Source organism: Galeopterus variegatus, unplaced genomic scaffold, assembly GCF_000696425.1.
Source record: "Galeopterus variegatus unplaced genomic scaffold, G_variegatus-3.0.2 Scaffold400, whole genome shotgun sequence".
Lineage (NCBI taxonomy): Eukaryota > Metazoa > Chordata > Mammalia > Dermoptera > Cynocephalidae > Galeopterus > Galeopterus variegatus.
The window spans coordinates 101,828-126,319 of record NW_007726511.1 but is presented as its reverse complement, the minus strand read 5'-3'; the positions used below and the strand labels follow the sequence as shown (position 1 = coordinate 126,319).

Genomic DNA, 24,492 nt, shown 5'->3' with positions numbered 1-24,492 from the left:
GGTCTCTCTTAACACAAATGGCAAGTAGTGAACATTCATTTCAGCCTTCAACCCACTCTCCCACCCAGGAACTTGAGACTGTTCCTCGATCTCCATCACAACCTTTGTAGAGAACTACTCCATACTACAGGACCCAGCAGTTTAATACTTTGCCTCAGACTTAAAAAATAAATAAAATTCGAATCGACCCAGAAACAAAGTAAAAAAAAACAAAAACAAATGAACTCACAGATCCAATAAACTTAAACAAATGGTTAACAGTCCAAATGAAGTTTGTCTCTCCTCTTCTGTCTCTTGATGAAGCATATCTTTATCTTATCACCTACCTGGATAGTACTGGACATTGCCACAGCCTATTACATGCTCACTGTTAATAAATGTAGTGATGGGAAATGAAAGAAAATGAACCAATCCTTGATACACTCTAAATCTCTTTTTTACCTTGCTAGGAAAAACAAGAATAAATCCCTGGAGACACTCTAAAAGTAAATATAACCATAGTTAAAATCCCACTCTAAAAAATACAATTATAGTATCCTGTTCTATGTAAATGGGACTATTTCAAAAGCCTCACAAGCAACTGATACTAATATTGTCTTACTTATCTGGACACAACAAATTCCCCTGTATGAGAAATTCTCTAAAACAGAAATATTTTTAAATGTCCCTTCATTTAGCTAGCTATCTGCTGAATAGGGTTATCTTTGGGGGAAGAATTCAAGCAACAAGGTTCCTGCCCCCAAGAATAAGAGAAAACACAGTTGTAACATAATATGCAAGGTGCAAGAGGAAGGGCATCTAACTAAGTCTGCAAGGGGTGGTGGATGGAAGGAGGTAAAGGTACACAGGCCTTCTAGATAGATGGCACCTTGCCTGAGTCTTAAAGGACAAAGGAAATAAACCAGGAAAATAAGGAGAAAGAAGTTGGTACAGAAAGGGGAAATACCAGGTGCTAAAGCATAGATGACTAAGGTGACTCACCTAGAGCACAAGGTCAATGACAGGGAGTGGTGAGAAATGAGAAGAGAGAGGTCAGCCAACTCATGAAGGGCCTTGTATGCCATGCTAAGGATTTGGGCATTACCCTATAGGTGATGGAAAGGCATTACAGCAGTTAAGCAGAAGAGTGGCATGATTACACCTGTTTAACACACTTACCATTCTGACAGCAGGACAGAAAATGGGTTGGAAGGGGGAAGACTCCAGCTGAGGAAACCAATTAAGTGGCAATAAATCCAAGGAAGAATAAGGAGATCCAGAATGAAGGCAAAGGTAATAAAGCCGGATGACGAGAGAAAAATGACAGAAAAGGGATCAAGAAAAAAGACTCACCTTTGTCTTCCTAATTGACAATATAATCCTAAAATCAAGGTACATGTCCATACTTGGCGAGAAGTGGCCACAGTGGTCCAGAGCAGGGAAAGGATAGTATCTACACAGGAGGGCTTGCCTGACACGGGAAGCCAAAGTCCAAGCAGTATGAAGAGGGTGTCCATGCTGTAGGGGGCAAGCTAGGATAGTGTGTCATAACCTGAGAGTTACAAATAAATCACAGGGGAGTGATCTACTGTAGAGAGTCAAAGCCCAAGCAGGGAGAAGCAGGCATTCACATGGAACATCTGCCTGCATGGGGTATCAGAGTCAAAGCAGTTTGAGAAGAGTGTCCATGTTAAAAGATGACCTGGTGTGAGGTGTCAGAGCACCTGAGAAGGGTAAGGGGGCCTCCATAGGGGCCACCTGATACAGAGTGTCTGATTCCAAGCAGGATGAGGCAGGCAACAGTGTGGAAGCGGGTGGCAGCCATGCATGGGGTGTCAAAACCCAAGGTGAAGAAGACACCCACAGAGAAGGACAAGCCTGGCATGGGTTGTCAAGGCCCAAGCTGGATATGGAGGGCATATATATAGGAGAGGCAGAGTGACATAGCGAACCAGACCTCTAGTGAGGTAAGCCGAGCCCAGGTAGGGGATAGTGGTGGCAGCCATGATGAGAGATTATTCATGTACAAGGGATTAATCAAATAAGCAAACACTATAAGGATAATGGGAACCAGGCTTCTCATTGCCAAAGAAAGAAGAAATAATTATTGAAAGGGAGAAAACTAGAATGAATGTTGTGGTATTGATGGAAATTGGAAGTATTAGTGTGAACTCATGCTTTTTAATATACACAGATAGATGCTGAAATAAGTATAATTGGGTGTGTGTGCACATACACATCATATACTCTCCAGCTCTGTCCACTAAGAAGGGCTAGGAGTAGCAACACTCCAACAGCAATAAGCACACCTACCATCCAAATTTTGGCTTTTAAACAGTATTCTCAACTAAAAGGAACCAGGGCTCCTTGGAGAAATAGCAAATTTCAGGGCTAATGAAAAGAAAGGAAAAGATGAGCATAGGATTTGTGCCAGAAAGCAAAGAAATACTCAAAGAATAAAGAGGACAAGTCAAAAGAAAAGAAGAGCTTCTTTAAGCTGGCTCCTATAGATCAAAGCTGGAACAAATAGAATAATACAATTTATTCAAATAATAATTTGAACCAATTCAACAAACTTGAATAAAAAAGGAAATAATGAGTCCAGAGTCAAATGAATAAATAAACTTAAAGCTTAAATAGGAATGAAATATTTATATAATTTCAATGTACTTTCCACCAAAACACTTATTAATTACAAAGGGATAAATAAAGAGTAACTTTTGAATAGATCAGAAGCCTGGCAAACACTTCCTAATCAAGTGATCAGGTGATCATCAGCAGCAAAGGGACAAATCGAAATTGTGCATTATCTGATATGATAAAATGAGAAGAACACAGCATTACTTCTATGATATTTCTGCCAAAGATGCTTAACCTAAATCTAATCATAAGGAAACATCAGACAAACCTAAATTGAGGCCTGTCAACTTCAAATGTCAATATCGTGAAAGTCAAGGAAAGACTGAGAATTGTTTCTGACTGAGGGAGACTAAAGAGACATGAAATTAAATGTAATTTGTGATTCTGAACTGAATCCTTTTGCTTTAAAGAACATTACTGAGACAACTAGCAAAATGCTGAAAATGAGATGGTAGTACTGTATCAATGTTAATTTCCTCATCTCGATGACTGTATTTTGGTTATGTCGGAAAATCACCTCACTGACACATTTTAGAGTGAGGTCAGCAACTTATCCTCAGATGGTGCAGGGGGAAAAAGTTCTTTGCAGTGTGAAAACAACTCAGGTTTTATTGGATGTAGAGAGTCTAGGGTGACTTTCAGGTTTCTGGTATAAGCAAATGAATGGGTACTAATTCCATTCAACAAGACCCTAGAATAGAAGAAACAGTTTAGGACTGGCTTTTCAGTTTTGTTTTGCTGGGTGGCCAGTAGTGGGGGTAGAAGGCTGGGGTGAGAAGGGTGTTAAATTCAATTTGAGGTGCCTGTGGGGCATCCAGAAGTAGCTGCTGACAGAGAGCTGAGGATCCAGGTCTGGCACTTAGGTGTCTGGGCCAAAGGCACAGACTGAGAAACTATTAGTCTGTAGCTAATAATAGAAACCAAGGTGTGACTAAGATCACACTGAGAGAGTTTATACTCCACCACATTCCATAAACAATTTGAGATGATTCCCAAAAACACATATATATATTTTATCCCTTTTACTCTATGTAAGCCAAAGGAATAAGGACAAAGGGAAAATAAAAGAAAAAGTAATGCCAGGGATAATAATAGCATAAAAGAATGTATACCAAAAAACACATACAAAAATAACAGCATATCAAAGTTATATATGTGTAGCTCACAGAGCTAGAAGGCAAATGTGGCCCTAAGGTTCTTGAGAGCCAATCCCAGGAGAATGTATAGCAAAGAAGAGCCTCTAAACACTGCATTTGAACACCATTACCATATAGTATGTGCTCCTCTGCTAGCACTTACTAATGATATAAGCCTGACATTTTCTTTATGAAAGAAAATAAGGGTATACTGTTTTCTGTGTGCTATTATAATACGCTTACACTTTAACATTGTATAAATAAAACAGTTCTTATGTTCTCTTAGTCATTAAAACACAAAGCCATATCCATGAATGCCTTCTCTTCATTTACAGGACCTGGAATAAATTAAGAATATTAACAACAGTAACTAGTATTTACATGGAGTTTACAGTTTGAAAAGCATTTTTATTTACTGTACATTATTTCATTCAGCACTCACACCATCTAGTGTGACAAGCACGGCAGGTATAGACCTAATTGTACAGATTAGCGAACAGGTTCAGAGAGGTTAGATTATTTATCCAAAATTACGCAGCTAATAAGTAGAAGAATCTGAATTGTAACACCAGTTTTATGACTCCACAGTTCACTCATTCAATTTATTCATTCACCTATTCAAATACATATTGAGGGGGAGGGGAGAGAGGAAGGGGGGAAAGAGGAATGGGTAAAGGGTCACGAAAATAAACTACAATGTATATTGAAAAGTTAAAATAAAAAATAATAATAAAATAAAATAAAAATAATTGCTAATGTTAGTGAGTTCAGTTATATTAATTTTACCACCACCATAATAAAAAGATTGAAAAAAAAAACAAAAAAAATAAATACATATTGAGCACCTCTCAGAAAACATTGCCCATTCTGTTTTGTTGCTGTGAAGATTAAAAGAATATAGGAATGTTTACAAAGTGTGAAGTCCATACAAATGTTAGCAATTTTCAAAGCATCAGCATTAGATCCCCCATTTTTAAGATAGTAACACTTAAATTTTTGGGAAGCCAAATGTGATATAGGAATAGAAAACATGCATGAAATTTGGTTGGGACATATTGGAAAATGCATGTGTAGGGGGAAAAGAGTGGGCCAAGATGAAGCTGGATAGGCAGGGAATAAATCATGGAATACCTCATTTGCCCTGCTCAGGAGCTTGACTTTAGCTTTGAGTGATAGGTTAGAGGACCACAGAAAGATTTAAGAAGGAGAATGAGGCAGGGAATAAATCATGGAATACCTCATTTGCCCTGCTCAGGAGCTTGACTTTAGCTTTGGGTGATAGGTTAGAGGACCACAGAAAGATTTAAGAAGGAGAATGCTGTGGTCTCAGCTGTGTTTTTAAAAGATCACTCAGATGACAGCATTAAATATGGATGGAAAGGAAAAAGCATAAATGCCAGTTAGGAGGCTATGGTAATCAGCTAGGAAAGAGAAGGTGCCTGCCTAAGCCAAGTGAGAGTGGCCACTTAACTTTATGCTCATTTGAATCAGCATCATTATGTTGTCTTTGGTCTCTAAAGACTTTGGGGAAACTGAGGAAAGCCAATAAGCCCTTAGACAGAACAAGTTTTAAACAACTTATATAAATACACTAAGAGCAACTGAAAAACTAAAACAGAATCATCCCTGGGACTTTGTTTCCACAATGGAGTTACACAGTATAATTACTATTCCTATTAATCTACAGGGAGCCTACTTTAATGTCAATACTTCATTGTTTCTTTTTACTCTGAATGATTCTCAGTAATTAAAGTTTTTATCAGTTACAGAATTCTCCATAGTAAGATAGAACAGCTGACTTCAGATGCTTTATGCTTTAAGCAAAAATGAACACTCATTAACAAGATTACCTGTTGTGATTAAATAAATACAAACTGTTTGCAAAGTTTATAGTAAGTTCAATAGCATAAATGTAAAACTTACCACCTAGCACAAACCATATTTTCTTAACTCTTCAAGCCCATGTAGGAAACAGGGCAATCCCTCATTTTTCACAGCTTCCCATTTCCCAAATGCATTGCCTAATAAACACCTATACTTCACTTTCTGCTGCATTAGCTTACTCGGTTGTATCTGCTAATAATTCCTAAGCATGTGGAACAAAACAGCAGTACACAAAATGAAGCCCATGTCCTCTGTTTTATAGTGTTCAGCATCACACAATACAGTTTCTAATAATACACTGGGTCTTAAAAGTTGTACATATTGCGAAGTCATACATATTGTGAAGCTTATTTTGTGGAAAACGTTAATTACATTGACAAAAAGCTCTTAAATATTTAGCCAAGGCTGTAATTGATTTACGGAGCCATGAAAAATCTACAAAAGGTATCAGTGATAATACTAGAAAAGGGGAAAGAGTTTCATCTGGTCTTAAGCTGCAAAGTTCACGTCTAATTCCGTCAGTAAGAGTCAAACCACAGATTCTTTATTAAACTTGGAAGAGATCTTAAAGGTAGTCCAGTCCAACGCCTATTCCCCACTTCCAGGATAAAAATCCCATGTAAGACCCTTACCAATGCTTATATAGCCTATTCTGCCATCTCCTTTTAAGAAAAATTCTCCTTCAAATATCCAAGTTTCAATTTGGCAGTTAATTTCAGTCTGCAGTTAAAAGGCACTAGCTGTCAGTCAGATCTCTCACCCAGTTCCCTCCTGAAAAGAAAAACTGACAGATCACAGGAGCTTTCTTTTGTAAACCAATTCTGGAACTTTCATGCTTCTTATTTGTTAGGTTAAAGGTTAAATTGCTGACCTGTGCCCTCCTGCTTAGCGGCCTTCCCCTTTTTCTGTAAAGCTTTATTTTGGGGCTGTATTTACATGGATTAGTCCCTTTTCACGCTAAGAAGGAATCTGTTCACAGCCAAAGCCTTAGTTCTGGTTGTACAAAAAGCAGCCACAATTATTCACCACCAGACAATGACCATATTGTGGATTTACAAAAAACCCACCCCAGCCATGGAAAGATCTGTTCTTGCTGCACAAAACAATAGAAGAAAAATCTTATCAAGCATTCAAGAGAAAGCAAACAAAGCAAGCCCACTGTGAACTTGATGAAGATGTCAAGCTCCTTTAAAATATATATATATAAATCAACAAAGAAGGGTTTTCTTGTAAAGTCTTGGGAGTGAGACTTTTTCTACTCTGAGTTTCCCTTTCTGGTTAAACACAGTCAGGAGCAGCAAGACATTGACAGCCAAGACCAGCAAATGCTGCCATTCTCTAAGCACACTTACAGACACTTTTTTAAATGCACAATGCAAAGAGGCTTTCCTTTCCAAATATGCCAAGCACAAATGCCAGGCAGGCTAGTACCATACTATACAGGCTCTTTCAACAAAAGCAAAATTCCTGTCCCAAAGTCTCAGGAACATAGGTTATCTCCCCAGTCCCTAACTTACTAATTCCTAATAAAAAATAAAAAAATATTTTTAAAAAGGCCCAATCAGATTTCTTCATCTGACACCCGTGAAGTATTATACACACCCTATTTCTTTGGGGTGGGTTTTGAATGGTTATTCCCAGTCACAGAAACAAACTTTCACCAAGAATATTTTATGTTTATAAGGTGAGGATTTCATATCTGCTACAAAAGCAAAGTCCAGTCCTGAGTCAAGGACACAGCTGTCGAATAAGACATGAGAGCAAATACAAAGAATTTCTCCCACCGACAAGTCTTTAGGTAGATGGTTTCTATTCTCTTTGCGCTAACATGACCTAAATCCCCCATCAGCAGAAAAGTTCCTCGAGTAAAATTAAAAAGGAAAACTTAATCAGTAATAGAAGCAGGAGTTAAAAGCAACCTAAAAATCCCTAAAATGTAACTTTTTAAAGTAATGGTACTTTAATTCATTCCATAGTAAAATACTAATACAAAAAGTTAATACTTTTTTTTTTAATCTCAGAAAATGGCTCACTTTATTTTAAGGTTTCTTACAGATTTTGGACTTAGAAAAAACATATCCATCTGTAACAATTTATCTTTGGCTCAGCCCTTCTCAGCCTCTCTCTGTTCCCCTAGCTTCCTTCCCTAGCCCCAAAAAAGGCAATACCAATGATTTGGGCACAAAAGTCCACAAACGTGAGAGTAGTATTAATTTGTCTTATTTTAGGGGCTAAATTTATATGTATAATAGGAAACTGGTTTATCAAACTATAAAACTCTGATGCAGCCATCAAAAATTGGTGAAAATGTTTATGGTAAGCATTAAGGTCTTACATTTTCTCAGTCTAACTGTGCAGCCACTGCGAACATGTCAAACAGGAATATTCAAAACTTAAAAGTGAGATTGTCATGGAGGTGACTATATTCTCTTTTTTAAACTTCCTGTAATATTTTTGTCTTTTTAATAACATTTCTAGTGTGTTATGATACAATTCTGGCCAATGGCTCTACTTAGAGGACTGTGACAATTACAGAAAATATTTTCATGCATAGCCAAGGCACACTATCCCAGAAGTTTGCTTACTTTGAATTACGAAATTTATGATCCCCAAGAAAATTGGGATGGCACTACAAGGACCAGAACACAAAGTAGGAAGTACTTAAACTCCTCACCAACTTCTAGGAGGAATGAGATTAGGGCATAAGCTACACTCAGAGTCGATTCAAATGTAAATGCTCTGCTTCCTCTCAAACAATGATAAACTCCCTCAGAGTTAATAGTTTCTCCCTAAGAGATTCATCTCTCTTTTCAACTTAGAGGTATGTTTTGGAGAAAAGGAAGAAACACATGGTGGGGCTTAAAGCAAAACCTTTTAAATTCTTTGTCATAAAAGCTGCAGAGTAAACTACATTTCCTTTACTAATCCTTCGAACACTTGTTAAACTCGAGTGTGCTGACAACTTTGCCACTGCAATCACATTCTGGTTTCTAACAAGTTCAAAAAAAAAAAAAAAAACAACTTTGGTTGTACTAAATTGTATTACCATCTTCCTTGAACACCAAGTGAGAATTTATGCTGCCTTCACAAACTGTTGAAAGAGGCACTCCCTAGGGAGAAATAACTTTTGGCACATTGCATAGCAAAGCTAAAGTTACAAAAGGAGGCTAAAATCTCTCTGTCACCACACATATATTTTCATATTCTCTCCCCCCTCCCCGGCCCCACTCCCCAACACTTAAACATGTTACATCCTCTATAGGAAGCTGACTATAGACCTAAGAACTGTCTTGGAAGACCCTGACTTTAAGTTCACCGTATGGAAAACTTTTAAGTATACGAGTTTAAAAAAAATTTTTTTAAGGTAGCTTTTCCATGTCATTGGAAATATATTAACAAAACCCAATATTGCTTCACCACCACCCCCCCCAAAAAAATCATTACCAAGAGTTTCAAAGTCCTCCAAGCTATGAAAAATAATATAGCTGTCCTTTTGTGTCAAGAGGCTGAAAGAGTGGGAAACAATGATTTGATGTGACAGGAGAAGAAAGAAAACTACTAGGCACTATTAATTATTTTACAGTTAGTAATGTATTTAATCCTCATAGCAACCCTAAAAGATAGGTATTATCAAACTCATATTTGCGAATGAGAAAATTCAACAAAAAAGATGTATAATTTCCCCAAGGTCAGATCACTGTTAGTTGCAGAGCCAGAATTCAGACCCAAGTCCAAAGCTCTTCCCACTACACCCACTGCTTCTGCTAGAGGAAAGGGCAGGGAAACAGCTTTTAGTGACACAAATTCCCATGATGCCAGACCACCAGGCAGTTTCCCAGGGGTGGCAGAAAAAGCCTAAAATGCAAAAAGTACAGGCTGCCTCAGAGGCCTGGGGTAAATGCCTCATTGTACTCTGGGAAGTCTGATGGACACTTACTAAATGGAGAGGAAAAGGCATTCCCCGCCTAGTGAGAGTAATGTGAGTGTGCCTCCCTTTAAACTTTTTCGTCCTGAGCACATCTGCTCATAGAAAAGGCAGAATAACATCTTCCAGAAAAAATTACTGGAGAGAAAACTGCAACAGAACTCCTGCCACTAACATAAATGCCCTCCCTCTAGATTTATCCACAGATTTCCACTAAAAACCAGAATGCAGAAAATTAAGAAGCCATTCAATCCACCAGAAATGTGATATTTATTAACAATAAAACTGCAGAGACTAATCAAAATATCAAGTTCTGCGCATTAAGTTAGAATGGTGTCAATTCATGCACTGGTCCAACAAACATGTACTGAGTGCCTACTATGTACCAGTCACTGTTCCAGGTACTGGGGACACATCAGTGAACCAAGTAGACAAAGGTCTCTGCCCTCGTGGAGCTGACATTCTTACACTAAGCATGATCTCACAGGAGTCCCTCAAACTGATCAGAATCTGACGCAAAGTCACATTTTTGACAAATTAAAAAGAATGACAAATATTCCTCCTTGGCTTTGCGAATACTTTTCCTTATGCTGGAATGCTCTCCCCCAGCCCCAGCACCTATCACATAGCAGGCTTGTAATAAATATTGCTGAATCGATGAAGTGTGATATTAAATTTTTAAAAAATCTTTCAAAACAAGAAGAGAAAAATGTAAGTGGTCAGCTCTAAAGCTCAACTTAAATTGGATCTAGATCTGAGCTTTGATCCTGCGGCAGGCCCAGAAAAGCCCAAATAAAATCTGAGTCAACTCAATCTCCATTCAGCAAACACAAGAGAAATTAGGTCAGCTTGTTCCAGGGTCCACCCCAGGGATTAAGAACTTTTTAAAAGCCTAAACTGGACTTGCTGGGGCTGCTGGAGGTGGAAAGAAAACTAGTGAAGCCTTCCCAAAGGCTCTGAGTCTGGAAATGCCTTATTTTTCTTTAATGACAGTTCAAACTGAGAGGTACTCTGTGCTATGTCCTGTGCTTAATTCTTTAAATATATTTTTTCTCTCATTTAATACTCACAATGCTGTGGAACATTATCATCATCATCCCTATTTTACAGTTTAGGAAACTAAAAGGAGGAGAGAGATTAAGTTACTTGCCCAAAATCACACAGGGATATGTCCTAAGTGGGAAGGAAACCAAGCTCTCAACCAGATTTTGTTAATTGTATTTATTTTAGGGGGGTGATGGGTGGGTTCTATAAACCAAAATATTTAGTAGGAAGAGGGAAAAAATTAAATGTTCTATTTAGCTGATTTTCTACTTCATTGAGGACCATGATGAAAATATTTTTCATTTCACTCTCTGTAGAAAACCTTTCCCAAATACCATGAAAGGAAAATTGACAGAAGTACAATCTAACAAACTAATGGAAATTTCTTTTGATGTTCAAGAAGCCAATTCCATCATACTGAGTATCAGTGATCATTACTGCTGAGGACAGAAAACTGGGATAATTATATATTAACTATAGACCATAGTCCAGAAATGGGCTGTTTTAATAAATCTCTGATACTAGCTTATTATCTTAGCATCTGGCTCTTCTCACAAGCAGACAGCTTAAATAAAAACTCTAGTTACAGAGGATTTTGGTCACTGTGTTCTTGTTAAACTGTGAAACATAAGTGGATGAAAAAATATATAGGTTGATCATTTTAAATTATTCAAAGTATGTTTTTCTGGGAATATCTCAGAATTAATCCTACATTTTCTAGAAAAGTTGGTTAATTCAGGCAGTTTTCTTTTCATCAAGGAAGTTTTCATATCTTTCATATAATAATTACTATTATTCCAATATGTGAACCCTTTCAAAAAGGAATTTAAATAAATTCTATCAGAAAGAAGACATAACAGTTGCAGGAAGTTTTGTTTGTTTTTGCTTTAGAGTTTTTTTGTTTTTAAACTTAAGGATGATATCAAATTAAGTCACCACAAAAATGCCTAATTTGTACCAGTTCCTGTGTTAGCCATTTTCGTACATATTATCTCCAATTTACAAAACAAACTGCCAAGTAGATATAAGTCCCATTTAAATAATGGGCAAATTAGAATTCAGTTTAAATAACTTTCCCAAGGTCAAACAATTAATGAGTGTCAGAAGAAATCTGAACCCAAGTCTGTCTGACTTCAGAGCCTACAGACTTGCCATTATGTAGTTTGTATTACAAATTATCCACAAAGATACTTAATGGCATTGTTATAATCTAGACAGCAATTTATCTGCATCTATTTTCTCCTCAAATAAGGCTTCATGATAGCAGAAAAGTCTAATGCCTAAGAACACATTAAAGGTAAGAAAACTCTTTAAATCAAGCAACTTATTAAAGTCTCCTGCTGGGCAAAGCAAGCCCATAGTGATATCTTCAGTAAAGCTTTCTTTTTCTAATGAAAGCCTTCCAGCAGACTGCATGTTTTCATGTAACATAAAGAAGGAAATGCAAAATGTGTTGTGAAATATTACCAAAAGAAGTTCAAAAGCTAGAATACAACTTCCTAAAGGCTTTAAAAATTTTTTAAAAAGCCTTCTAAGCATTTAAAACATGAGGTCTAGTTCCTGTTTTACAGAGCTAACACTCCACTCTCTACACAGTCTACCACAGCACTGAACCTAAAGTGAATGCTCAAAGAATAGGTGATTAAAGAATTAGATGTATGATAATAAGACCAGTCTGGTCATATAGACTCTTGGGGAAATCAGCCTCATATGGCAGTTTTCAAGAAAGCTGAAGATCTACATTTGCTTGCATTGAAACTTTATCTTAATCATTTTGATTGTAAATCTTTCCAAACTAGCTTATACATCACACTGCTTTTCTGAAAGGAATGTTTTGAATATAACATTTTCCTGATGGCTGCAATAGACATCTGTTTTGGCTGCCCAGCATCCATTCTCCCTTCTTCTGGTAATAGTACTAGAGTTTTCTATGAGGAAACACCCTGCCCCATTTTCAGGCTATAAGACCCAGACAGCACTGAATAGCCCCCACCTCCCTCATCCCCCAATCAACATCTCAGTCATCCTTCCAGAGTAATGGTGATTGGTTCATAGATGGGCACATGATCCATATGGGGCCTATTACAATCAGTCCTGGACTGTGGCTCAAAACACCATAAGACACTCTTTTTCCATTTGGGTGGCTCAATTGGTAGAATAAAAGCTTGGATTTGTTAGTAGTCATCTTTGCTATTACATATGGAACACTTGCTCAGAAATGAACCCAATGTCTGAGAAGACAGAGAACCAAGAGATAAAGACATAGCAAATCTCTGAAAACAGGAGTAGAAGACCTAGATTCAGCAAAACCCAAAGCAGAATTATCACTGGATTTCTCAGTGCTGAGAGCCAATAAATTCCCTTTTGTGCTCAAGTCAGATTTAGTTGGGTTTCTGCCGTTTGCAATGAAAAAATCCGGACAAATACAACGCTTTAATGTCATCAACATGTTCAGTAACTCTGCCAAGCAATGTAATACAGAGAAATCCTCAGGGCATACCAAAGTACTTTGGGCATAAGCTAAGGGCTTTTCCATGAGTAAAGGACTTAAGTTTTAACACATGGACTCTGAGAAATCTGCTTTGGCTAGTTACTATTTTTCAGCTATGTTAAATTGATAATAGTGCTTAATAGCTGAGTTCCCCACATATATGAACTCTTGCCTTAAGCAAAAATAATAATTCACAATAACAACAGCTCCCGTTTATAAAGAACGTTCCATGTCCCATGCATTGTGCAATCCCATTTAATCCTTTCAACTGCATGAAGTAGGTAGTATTGGTGCCCTCACTATACGGTTGAGAAAATAAGCCTTCAAGACCGGCATTTGGAGGGAATTTTTTAAAAAAAAACCTTAACAATCTTGCTGCTCACATGGATTTTAAAGTTTAGTAGATCAACAAATTCCTGGTCCACCCAAAAGGCCAAAGGCCTAATACTGTGAACCAAGAGGAACCACACTGACATGAATAAATCAAATACGGTCAGACTCCCCTATATTGTAATTTATATCTACATGGCCCCTAAACTGCACACTTAAGGAACAAGAAGAAATCTGGAATCTGCTTCAAATAACTAACCATTAATTAAGAAAATAAAACATATGTTTCTGTTACTTCCTAACAATAGCAATGCAAAATCATTCTGTATAACCAATTTGGAGCATCAGCATAGTATACGAAAAAGCACAAGTTTCAAGCAAGGATTTTGATTTTACAATTAATGTAAAGTTCAAAATGTGATCTCAGAGAAAGGCAAATTGAGAGAGACAGATAGAGGAGATTTTATTAAAGATACAAAATGTTCTGTTTCCTGGGTGGTGATTATGTACATTTTCATTTATTCTTTAAACAGTGTATAATTCTCAAAGCTACTTAAAATCAGCTTAAAAAGTACAATGAGATGAGTGAGGTTCCATACCTCTATTCCAAACAAGATTTTTTCTAACTAGCACGTCAGGTACTTAGAGTCAGGAAAAATTACAAAAATGTTTTTAATAATCCGTGTATTTTGAGTGAGTGGCAATTTGTCCAAACTATTCTAAGAATCAGGGTAACTTAATACTCCATAAAATGGATTTACTTTCACTGGAAAATTCAAGAGAAGAAAAATAAAAGCTGAAGTAATAGAGCTGACTCATCAAATCCCTTGTATAGTTCATAAATATAACCACCCCTCCCGTGATTTTCTGTACAAGCCTGATTTCTCTTTCCCTACATTAACACTGATTTTTCTTTTTCTTTTGCCATGTTAGCACTTAAATAATTGCCTGATTTTTCTAACCACTGCATGTGCAGGTAATATCAGCCAGTTACTTTTTAAAAGATGCCACAGGAATGAAGTTAAAATGCTGATTTACAACTTGGTGACTGTTCAACCTGGGCAAGTTAACCTCTTTGAACCACAATTTCCTCAAAGAGAAGGCCCATCTTAGAGAGTTGTTCAAGGTTTAAGAAAGTAATATTAAGAAAAGAGACTGGGACATAATAAGGATTCACAAAAGTTAGCTAGTTCATTACCATTCTTCAAGCGTGCTGTTATGTACTATATTATTATTGAAAAGGAATAAGATGATAAATTTAGTTAATATCTCTCAAGAATATTTCAATCTAGAATAAAACCTGACTCGGTTTTTTTTTGTTTTTTTTTTTTGTCTTTTTCGTGACCGGTAAGGGGATCACAACCCTTGGCTTGGTGTCGCTTGCACCGCGCTCAGCCAGTGAGCGCACCAGCCATTCCTATGTAGGATCCGAACCAGCGGTGGGAGTGACACTGAGCTCCCAGCGCTGCACTCTCCCTAGTGCGCCACAGGGCCGGCCCTGACTCGAGTTTTTCTTCCCATACCACTTCTAAAGAAACAGCTTAGTTTTTCAAGTCAGTTTTTTAAAAAAAATCTAACAATGCTGAGCATCCAGTATGACCACAGATTCAGGCTAAGCTCCTGTAAAATGAAAGCTAAAATTAAGAATAACCAATCTGGCTCTCAATACCTAAATTGGCTAAAACTCAGTTTTCTTCATGATCCTGCTAATACAGAAAAGTGGATAGTTACTTAAGAGAGATTTTAAGCCAAGATTATTCTAACTTTGCTGGTTAACACCCAGGTAGCTAAAAAACTCAGCTGCCAAAGCACCATGTTTTACACATTCCTTTCGCAGAGTTTTTACAGTAGTTTCTCAACTTGACTGTCCCCTTCTTTTTAAAAAGTGGCCATTGTGCTAACGCATAAAAAATTCTGGGAGGGGAGTGTACACAGGAGGAAGCTGGTCTGCCCAGCAGCCCTGAAGAACCTGATGTTGCCACTCTCCCAGCACTCGGTGTCTGCCCAAGAAGAGTGCCCACAGCAGGCTCAAAGATGCCAGCTGTAATGAGACACTTGTGTTTGAAATGCATTCCAGAGTTTCTGCATGGCCAGTACCATCTGATCATGGGACCTTGGAGGCTGATCTCTCTTGCAAGAGCACCCTCTTCCGAGACCTTCGGTCACACAGGCTGAATTCAGCCTTGGGAGCTTTTGCAACTTGAGATGAATGTCTTGGTTTTCTTGGATCTTCATGTAAAGGTAGGTTCTTAAAAGATACACCAATTAGAGTATCTAATTTCATAAAATGAAATGTGGCAAAAAAAAAAAAAAGCATAAAAAAAAATCAAAGATCTACTCAAAACAATCCAACTTCTTTTTAAAGAATTAAAATTATGTACATAAATGACAAGCATTATACACAAAGATTTTCACTGGCATCATTTACAAAAGGAGAACTACTCCTATTGAAAAATATATACATACAAGTTTATATATATACATACAAGTTTATATATATTTTATTTACACATGCACATTCACACACAGACAAAAGATTACAAGTAAATAAATATACTAAAACATTAACAGTAGTTATTACTGTGAGGACTTTGATTAAGAATTTTTCAAAATTTTAAAAATTTTATACATACCCAAGAGCTAATCAGAAAACAAGCTACTAAAAATTTAAAGATAAGCAGGAAAAAACATACACAAGGATAATATGCTAATGTGTATTAAGAAACTTGAGAAAAAGTTCAGTATACATATTTTTATTTACAATGAGAACATAACATACCACAGTATAAGAAAAATTGTAAGAATGTAACTCCCACAGAAATTTATAGAACAAAATGTATACTAAATCCTCCAATTAAAGACCCATAAAGTAGTTTCAGGGCTTTCTAGACCACCTTCTCACAGCAGGGAATTAATCCCTCTAGGGGGATGCAAACAAACTTCAAAGAGAAGATTATGCCCAGACACTAGTACTGTACAGCGTAAGGTTTATATCTAAGTTTGCTCAGATTCTATGGCACGGATCAGAGATGCAGATCCAAGGAACAAAGACTAATCTCAAGGCAGATTCTTTGCAATCATCTAAAACAGCAAAAATAATGCATTAAATAATAACAGAAAAAGGCAAACATAGGTTTTATTAATTTTTATTACAAATAAAAAGGTTGTAGAAGCAGACAAAAGGTACCTAAAATCAAATGTTAAGTGACGGTTTATTTACTGGTATCAGCAACAAGGAAATCTTAAAAATTCCCAACTAACATAAGCAGTACCATGAGTTCTGTTTGTGTACCCAAATTTTATTTGTACAATCTTTGGAAGGTGTTCCATTCGGTGTTAGAGGTCTTAATGCAATTTCTAAGTCGAACTGACAAATCACATGTCCCTTCCATGGATGTCATGAGATCCTCTGCAGGGCACAGAACACATGAGGGCCAGTTTACAACCCATGTCTTCACTAGTATAGACATCAAAAGTAATGGAAGAAGAACTGTCTTTAAAAGTTTAATAATTTCTTAGTGGCTTTTCTTACATCTGTCATCTTTCTATTGTTAAGTTAAATTTTAGGTATGATTTGAAGTACCTGATCACTTTATAAAATACGTTTTAAGTAGTGGTATTAGCGTATCTTAGTAATTCAGCTTTATCTAGTTGCCCAGTTTTTAAAAATCATGTATGAGGAATCAGAGTTTAACTTTTCTAGATAGTAATCATCTAATATAAAACTAAAATCCTTGGTAGATTAAACACTTAAATGTGAAAGACAAGACTATAAATCTCTAAGAAGAAAATATAGAAAAATATCTTAATATCAGAAGGGTAGGAAAATATTGATAAACTGTATTATATTAAAATCAACAAGTTTTAATCAAAAACACAATAGAGTGAAAGACAAACCATAGAGTGGAAGAAGATATTCGCAATATAATTAATATCCATAATGTATAAACAATTTCTTACAAACCAATGAGGAAAAGGTAGAAAACCCAATTTAAAAAATGGGCAAGAGACCTGAACAGGCATTTTATAAAAAGATATTCTAAAGGCCAAAAAGCAAATGGAAAGGTGCCCAATCTCATTAGTCACCAGGAAAATGCAAATAAAAACAAGGAGACACTACTACATGACCATCAGACTGGCAAAAATCAAATCTAACTGAACAAAGGCTGATGAAACTGTAGAGCAATAAGGACTATCAAACACTGTAGGTGGGAGTGTAGACTAGCACGATCGATTTTGAAAAAGTTTAGCATTATCAAGTATGTTATATATCCTATGGAAATGTGTGCTTACATGCACCAGGATTCATGCGTAAGACAGATCACAGCCACATTGCTTTTAACAGCCAAAAATTTCAAACAACTTCAAATGTTGTCAACAGTAGAATGGATAACTAAATTGTGATATAATTCTATAGTGTATTACACAGTGATGAAAATGAATGACTACAGTTACATACAACATGGAGGAATCATAAACATAATTGAGCAAAAAAGCAGCAAAACTATATACAGAGTAATTCTGATTCTATAAAATTCAGAAACAACTACAACCAAATTATATTTTTCAATGAGGCATACTTATGTAGTAAAACTATGAAGAAAAACAAAGAAATGATTATCATAAAAGGCAGGATAGTTACCTCTGAACAAAAGGAGGGAGGAACTTCTGTGGTGCTGGCTAATGCCATCTCTAACACTTACAGGGCCGAGGCAAGGGTACAAATAGAGACCCACAGACTGTATGTCCAACTATTTAGATATTTAAAAGTCATGAACAAGCTTACAAACTATTAAATATGTTCTATCCTCCTCTCATGACAAAATACCTTTATAAGTTCCACGCAGAAAAGTAGTGGTGCACGGAAGACTGACCCCCTTCTCCATTCTGTAGTGCAAGGGACCTGGCACACAAGCATGCAGTTATCCCAACCCGCAAGTCCAAGCTCTATCCCATCCCCAACTCCCACTAACAGCTACTCCCCTTAGGCCACCCCTTAGACCTAGGGGTGTATATACCAGCAGCACTGTTCACCCTGAAGAGGATGGACCCCAGGGAAGAGACTCGCACGGGCTCTAGAAAGAAGCTCAGGGCCATCTGGGCAAGGAATTCTGAGATCCTGGGTACTCAAGCATGGTCTAGGATGGAAGGGTTCAGGCTCCAAGTGGACGTGTTCTGTAGGCTCCAAAGACTACTTGCCCCATGGAAAGGGACACTGTTAGAGGAGAGTCAAAGCAGGGCCCTCTAAAGCATAAGGGCCAGGGCAGGGTCCCTCTGACCAGCATCATTATTTCCGTAGACCCAGGCAACACTGTATTTCTTAACCTGAATAGTAGTAACACAGTTACTCACTTTGTTAAACTCACTTTGTTAAAATAAGTTTTATGCACTTTTCCCACAAATAATCGGATAGATATCATGTGCCTGCTGACATGATGCACTGAGAAGGACACATACCACTTCTGAGATACTTCTGCCAAAATTCCATAAACTGAATCTAATCATGAGGATACAATCAGATGGACACAAATCCGGGTACTTTCTACAAAACAATAGACTTAAATTCTTCAAAAACATCAAAAAAAGGCAAAGAAAGGCTGCAAAACTACTCCAGACTCAAGACACTAAATAGAGGTGAAAACTAAATGGATTGCATGATCCTGAATTGGATCCTGGATCGAAGAGGGAAATACTATAAAGGACATTACTGGGAGAATTGATTAAATTTAAATATGGATAACTGAAATTATATCAATGTTAAATTTTCTGACTTCAATAAATATAGTAGAATTATATAGGAAAATGTCCTTATTCTTAGGAAATATACCCTGAAGTATTTAGGGGTGAAGGTTCATAATGTCTGCAACCCATTCTTACATGTTTCAGCAAAAACTGTGTGTGTGTGTGTGTGTGTGTGTGTAGTGATAAAGCAAATGTGTCAAGTAGTAACAACTGGGTAAATCTAAGGAAAGCACATGTTAACTTTTTCTTTAAAAATTTTTCAATGGGGGGCCGGCCTGGTGGCGCACTGCTACAGTGCGCCGCTTGGGAGTGCGGCGGCGCTCCCGCCGAGGGTTCAGATCCCACTTACAGACCAGCCGCTCACTGGCTGAGCGAGGTGCGGGCGCAACACCGAGGGTTGTGATCCCGTTGCCAGTCCCGGTCCGGTATGGGCGCGACACTGAGGGTTGCGATCCGTTGCCGGACACGAAAAAAAGACAAAAAGGAAAAAAAAAATAAAAATAAAAATAAATTTAAAAAAAGAAAAAAGAAAGCAACCAACTTACCAGAGTGAAGAGGACTCAAAATAAAAATCCTGACTATCCCACATGTAGCTATATCGTCTTAGTAAATTATTTCACCTCTCTGAGATTCTATTTCCTTTTCTTTTTTTTTTTTTTCCTTTTTGTCTTTTTTTGTGACCGGTAACAGGATCGCAACCCTCGGTGTCGCGCCCGTACCGCGACTGGCAACGGGATCGCAACCCTTGGTGTCGCGCCCGCACCGCGCTCAACCAGCGAGCGGACCGGTCTCTATATGGGATCCAAACCCTCGGCGGGAGCGCCACCGCACTCCCAAGCGCCACACTCTACCGAGTGCACCACCAGCCCGGCCCTGAGATTCTATTTTCTCACAGGTATAATGGAGACACCACCAAACTATCATTAAGGGTTGTATTGTAAGGACTGACAACACAGATGTCAAGCACTTAGGATAACAGAACAGGCACTCAATAAAAGGTGGCTATGTTTACCATTATTACAATCTAATTAAAATAATGAAATAGAAAATATGCCCAAAGTTGTAAAGCCAATTAAGGGTATAACTACCATTGGAATCCTGATTACTCCAAGTTTCTAATCCAAGTAAATTCACTCTCCCTAAACACCAAATAATATATGCAGGTGTTTGTATGTACGGACCAAGAGTCCCTAACATAACTTTTAGCAAAATGCATCACCAAGAAAAAGAACACTGGATCATAAGGTTATTTTTCTCATTAAGCAAGAAGGATTTTAAGTCAAGAAGTGATATACATGACCTGCACAAGATACCCTAACCTTATCTAAGACCCTGTTGTCCAGGAATACATATCCAAATTAGTCCACAAGCTAAAGCAAGAGGAGATGTTTCCTTCAACTCATTTCCAACCTTCTTTAACCAGAGGACAGAAAATTTCCTAAATTAAGTCCATTTCAAGCATCTCCTTCCAGTTTAGTGGCAGAGAATTCCCTTTATATTGTTTTGTATCCTATAACCTAATTCTAAGCCTTCCTTCTTAGCAAGGTGACAATATTGCATACTAAATAATTGACTTCCAGGAATCTTTGAAAGATGTAAACCAATACCCGATTATTACAATGAATAAAGCCATACTTCAAGTCTGTTATGGCCTGTTCATTGTGTTTTTATTCTCTGTTCTTCTTAGGATGATGTGGGAACAAATAAAAGGGAAAGGCACTTAAATATACTTAAATATAAATAACAGTTTGTTTACATTATTTGTATACTATCCCATGTGCATGGCTATCTCAAACAATAAACACACCATATCATAATCAAACATGCAAAGTACCTGAAAGAGTGCCACCTGTCCTAGGATAGGCCACTTCAACATACACTTCAAACGTGGTTTCTGGGTTTTGCCTACAAAAGAAACAGATCATGATTACAAACAAGGATTGAGGCAGCATGATGTAGAACATATGTGGGCTGTGGCATAAGGTAGATCTTTACTAAAATCATTAGCTCCAAAACTTAATGTCCTTGAAACTTTGAACAAGTTACTCAACTTCTCTAAGCCACACCCTCTTAATCTACAAAATGAAAATATCTAACCAGAAGAATTATTGTGAAACTTAAAAGAAAATACACAAAAATTGTCCAGGCACAACATCTGGCATATAATAGGCTAGCCATTACCATGATTATATAGATGACATATCTCTGACTTCCACAGCTAGGTCTCCAAAGCCATTGGTAGAATTTCGAAAGTAAGACCAAGGCAACACCAGCAAAGAAGCCCTCTTCCCAATATTCCAGGATAAAATACTCATATGACAAAATTAACTTGCTTATTTACAGGTTTTAAAGACTGAAACAAGCGAAGCAGTCTCCAATCTCAGATTATTATGAAGACAGGATGTTAATCTAAATGTATAATACTGTTCTCACACATGCCCCTCACCAGTATTGGCAATGGCAAATATATGAATGTTCTTTATTATGTTGTTACCTTTTTATGTCATAAATATTTCATAATAAGTTTTAAAACATCACAGCACTAACAGAATTTTAACAGTTGTTAATTCTGGGTGATAATATTGTGGTTATATTATCTTTGTATTTTCTCTTTAATTTCAAAACTACAATAAAAAAGATGTTATTTACAGATTGAATGAAAATCATTTAGCAGAAGAAAATGTTATACTTTCAAATGTCTATAACTAAATTCTATTTTAAACCTGACAGCAAAATTCAGGTAAGAAACTTTAAGTTGCCTAATCATATTTAAGGGTTCCTTTAAATCAAATAAATAATTTGAATTTGCCCAGTAGTCTACTTTTCAAAATAACTATCTCATTTCATCCTCATCATCTTCCTGTGAGGTAGATGTGTCAGGCATTACTCTCACCATACAGGTGAGGAACCTGAGGCCAAGAGAATCTCACTGTGTTGTCTTTGGTCCCACAGTACAGCTTGTTAGAAACATGGCCAGGACCAGAATTCACACCTTCTGGCCCCCAAATTCTGTGTTGCTTTGATTCTAAGATGAACTTTTTTCCTCCACATTTTCACATCTCTTACAACCTACAGCATTATACAATTCTAAATGGCAGCAATATTCTTCTTTCTTATTAATATATAAAATAATGGTTCATCTTATAAATAATGGCATCTTAGATTCAATAAAATATGGTAATACTCCCTCTACTTCCTTAGGAGGAGAAGGAAAAATTTGTGTCTTGCGAATCAGGGATCTACTTGTTCCTCTTGTGAAGGATCATCATTTTTTCACTAAAGAGAAACGCAGTATTTTGTCTTAAATAAGTATTTACAGTGAAGAGTTGGCTGCTCTAAAATTCAAGGTACTTAAATATACCTCGTCAAATATAGTTATTTTAAATATCAGACACTAAATCAGTATCTTATGTAAAAAAAAAATGTAAACTAAAGTTTCAAGAGGGACTTTAAAAAAATTTTTTGTGTGATTTTTTTTCCCTGCAAGAGGGTACAAAATGACCTATAAAGTTAGCACCAAACATTTGTGGAAAACACCATATGGAAATACCCTTCATTCAAAAGTTCTCAAGGGTAGAGCATTTGATAAGAGGAAGGAATGTTCTTAGATCATCTTTCACGAAATAATAGATAGTATAATCTGAACAGCATCAAGAAGATTCCCTCCAAAACGTAAAAATTTCTTAAGGTTTTAATTAAGAAATTAATTTTCGCAACTGGCTGAATTTCATCTCAGAATTTCAATCCTCTGGATGAAGATAACAGCTTTCAAAATGTGTTCTATGGGACTTTAGGACTCCAAGGAGGTTCTTCAGAGCTCCCACACATTTTTAACTCAAATTTCCATTTTAAAAATTATTTTTATAGATTTTAAAAACTGAAATAATGAGTATGAGCATGCAAAGGTGTTACATACCAAATTTTACAACACTGGAGCATCAACATGTTAACCTGGGCCACAAGGTGTTCTGTATAGACCTGCTATCTCTCTAACATCAGGAAGAATGTCGTGATGTTGTCTTGTACTCATTGTCTCTGTTGCTCCTCACTTGCTCCCCTTAACACACTTCAACCATGCTTCTGAATTCACCACACCACTGAAACAATTTGTCAAGATCAAAGACCTCCACATTGCTAAAATGTTCTCAACTGCTCAATTCTCAGGGCTCACAGTACTCAGCCTCTCAGCAGCATTTGACACAGCTGATCAACTTGCCCTCCCCTTCTTGAAGCACTTTCTTCTCTTGCATTCGAGGACATCACTCTCTACTGGTCTTCTCTCTATCTTACTGGCCACTCCTTCTCAAAGAAGTGCCCCTACTCTCCCTGTCTACACTCATTACTAAGATGACCTCACTCAGTCTCATGACTTTAATTGCCATGCTTATGCTGACAAGCTCCAAAGTCATGTCTCCAACCTGACTTCTTCCCTGACTCCAGATTTTCTTATCCAACTGCCTACTCACCATCCCTACTTAGAAATCTAAGATGCATTTCTAATTTGACATATTGTAGTTTTCTTCCTCAAATCTACATCTCCTGAATTCTACCAGTTAATCAAAACAACAAAACTTATCATCCTTGACTCCTGTTTTATATGCCACAATCATTTATATATATGCCATGATCACCCAATTAGCAAATCCTGTTGATTCTACCATCAAAATTCACCCAAAATCTCAATACTTTTCAGCACTCCCAACACTACCATCCTTGACAGATCACCATCGTGTCACCTCAATTACGGCAGTACTCTGACTGGTCTCCCTGCTTTCTCCCTTTCTCCCCTCCATAGTAGCCAGTAATCCTTTTTATTCTGAAGTTCAGGTTATGTCACTCCTTCATCAAAAAAAAAAAAAAAAAAAAAAAAAAACCTCCCAAAAGCTTCCCATATCACTTAAAAAGTCAAAGTTCTAGTTCTGGAGATGGATGGTGGTGATGGTTGCACGACCATATGAAAGTACTTAATACTACTGAACTGTACACTTAAAAATGGTTAAGATGGAAAATTTTATGTTATATGTATTTTGCCACAATTTTTTTTTAATGGGGGAGGAAAAATAAAATCCTTACAAGGGTCTACAAGGTCCTACATGATCTGGCCTCTGCCTACCCATTTAACTTCATTACATTCCTCTCTCCCCTTGCCCAGTGAACTCCAGCCACACTGGTCGTCTTTCTGCTCCTCAAGTACACCAAACTCATTCCTATCTATGGTCCTTTATATTCATCTTTCCATGGGTGACCCTTCCTGTCATTCAAAACTCTACTTAAACTTGGCCTCCACAGAAAGCCGTTCCTCAACACACTTTCTACACATA

At 37.1% G+C, this 24,492-nt stretch overlaps 1 protein-coding gene across 1 annotated transcript in view; it reads right to left on the bottom strand.

Moving 5' to 3' along the window:
* The window catches only part of DENND1A (DENN/MADD domain containing 1A), a 462,953-nt gene extending 441,857 nt beyond the window's left edge, over positions 1 to 21,096 (bottom strand). Inside the window, exon 1 of the mRNA XM_008568329.1 lies at positions 21,006 to 21,096. Coding sequence (XP_008566551.1) covers positions 21,006 to 21,096 — 91 coding nt within the window. The remainder of the gene's footprint in view (positions 1 to 21,005) is intronic.
* Between the last annotated feature and the right edge of the window lie 3,396 nt (positions 21,097 to 24,492).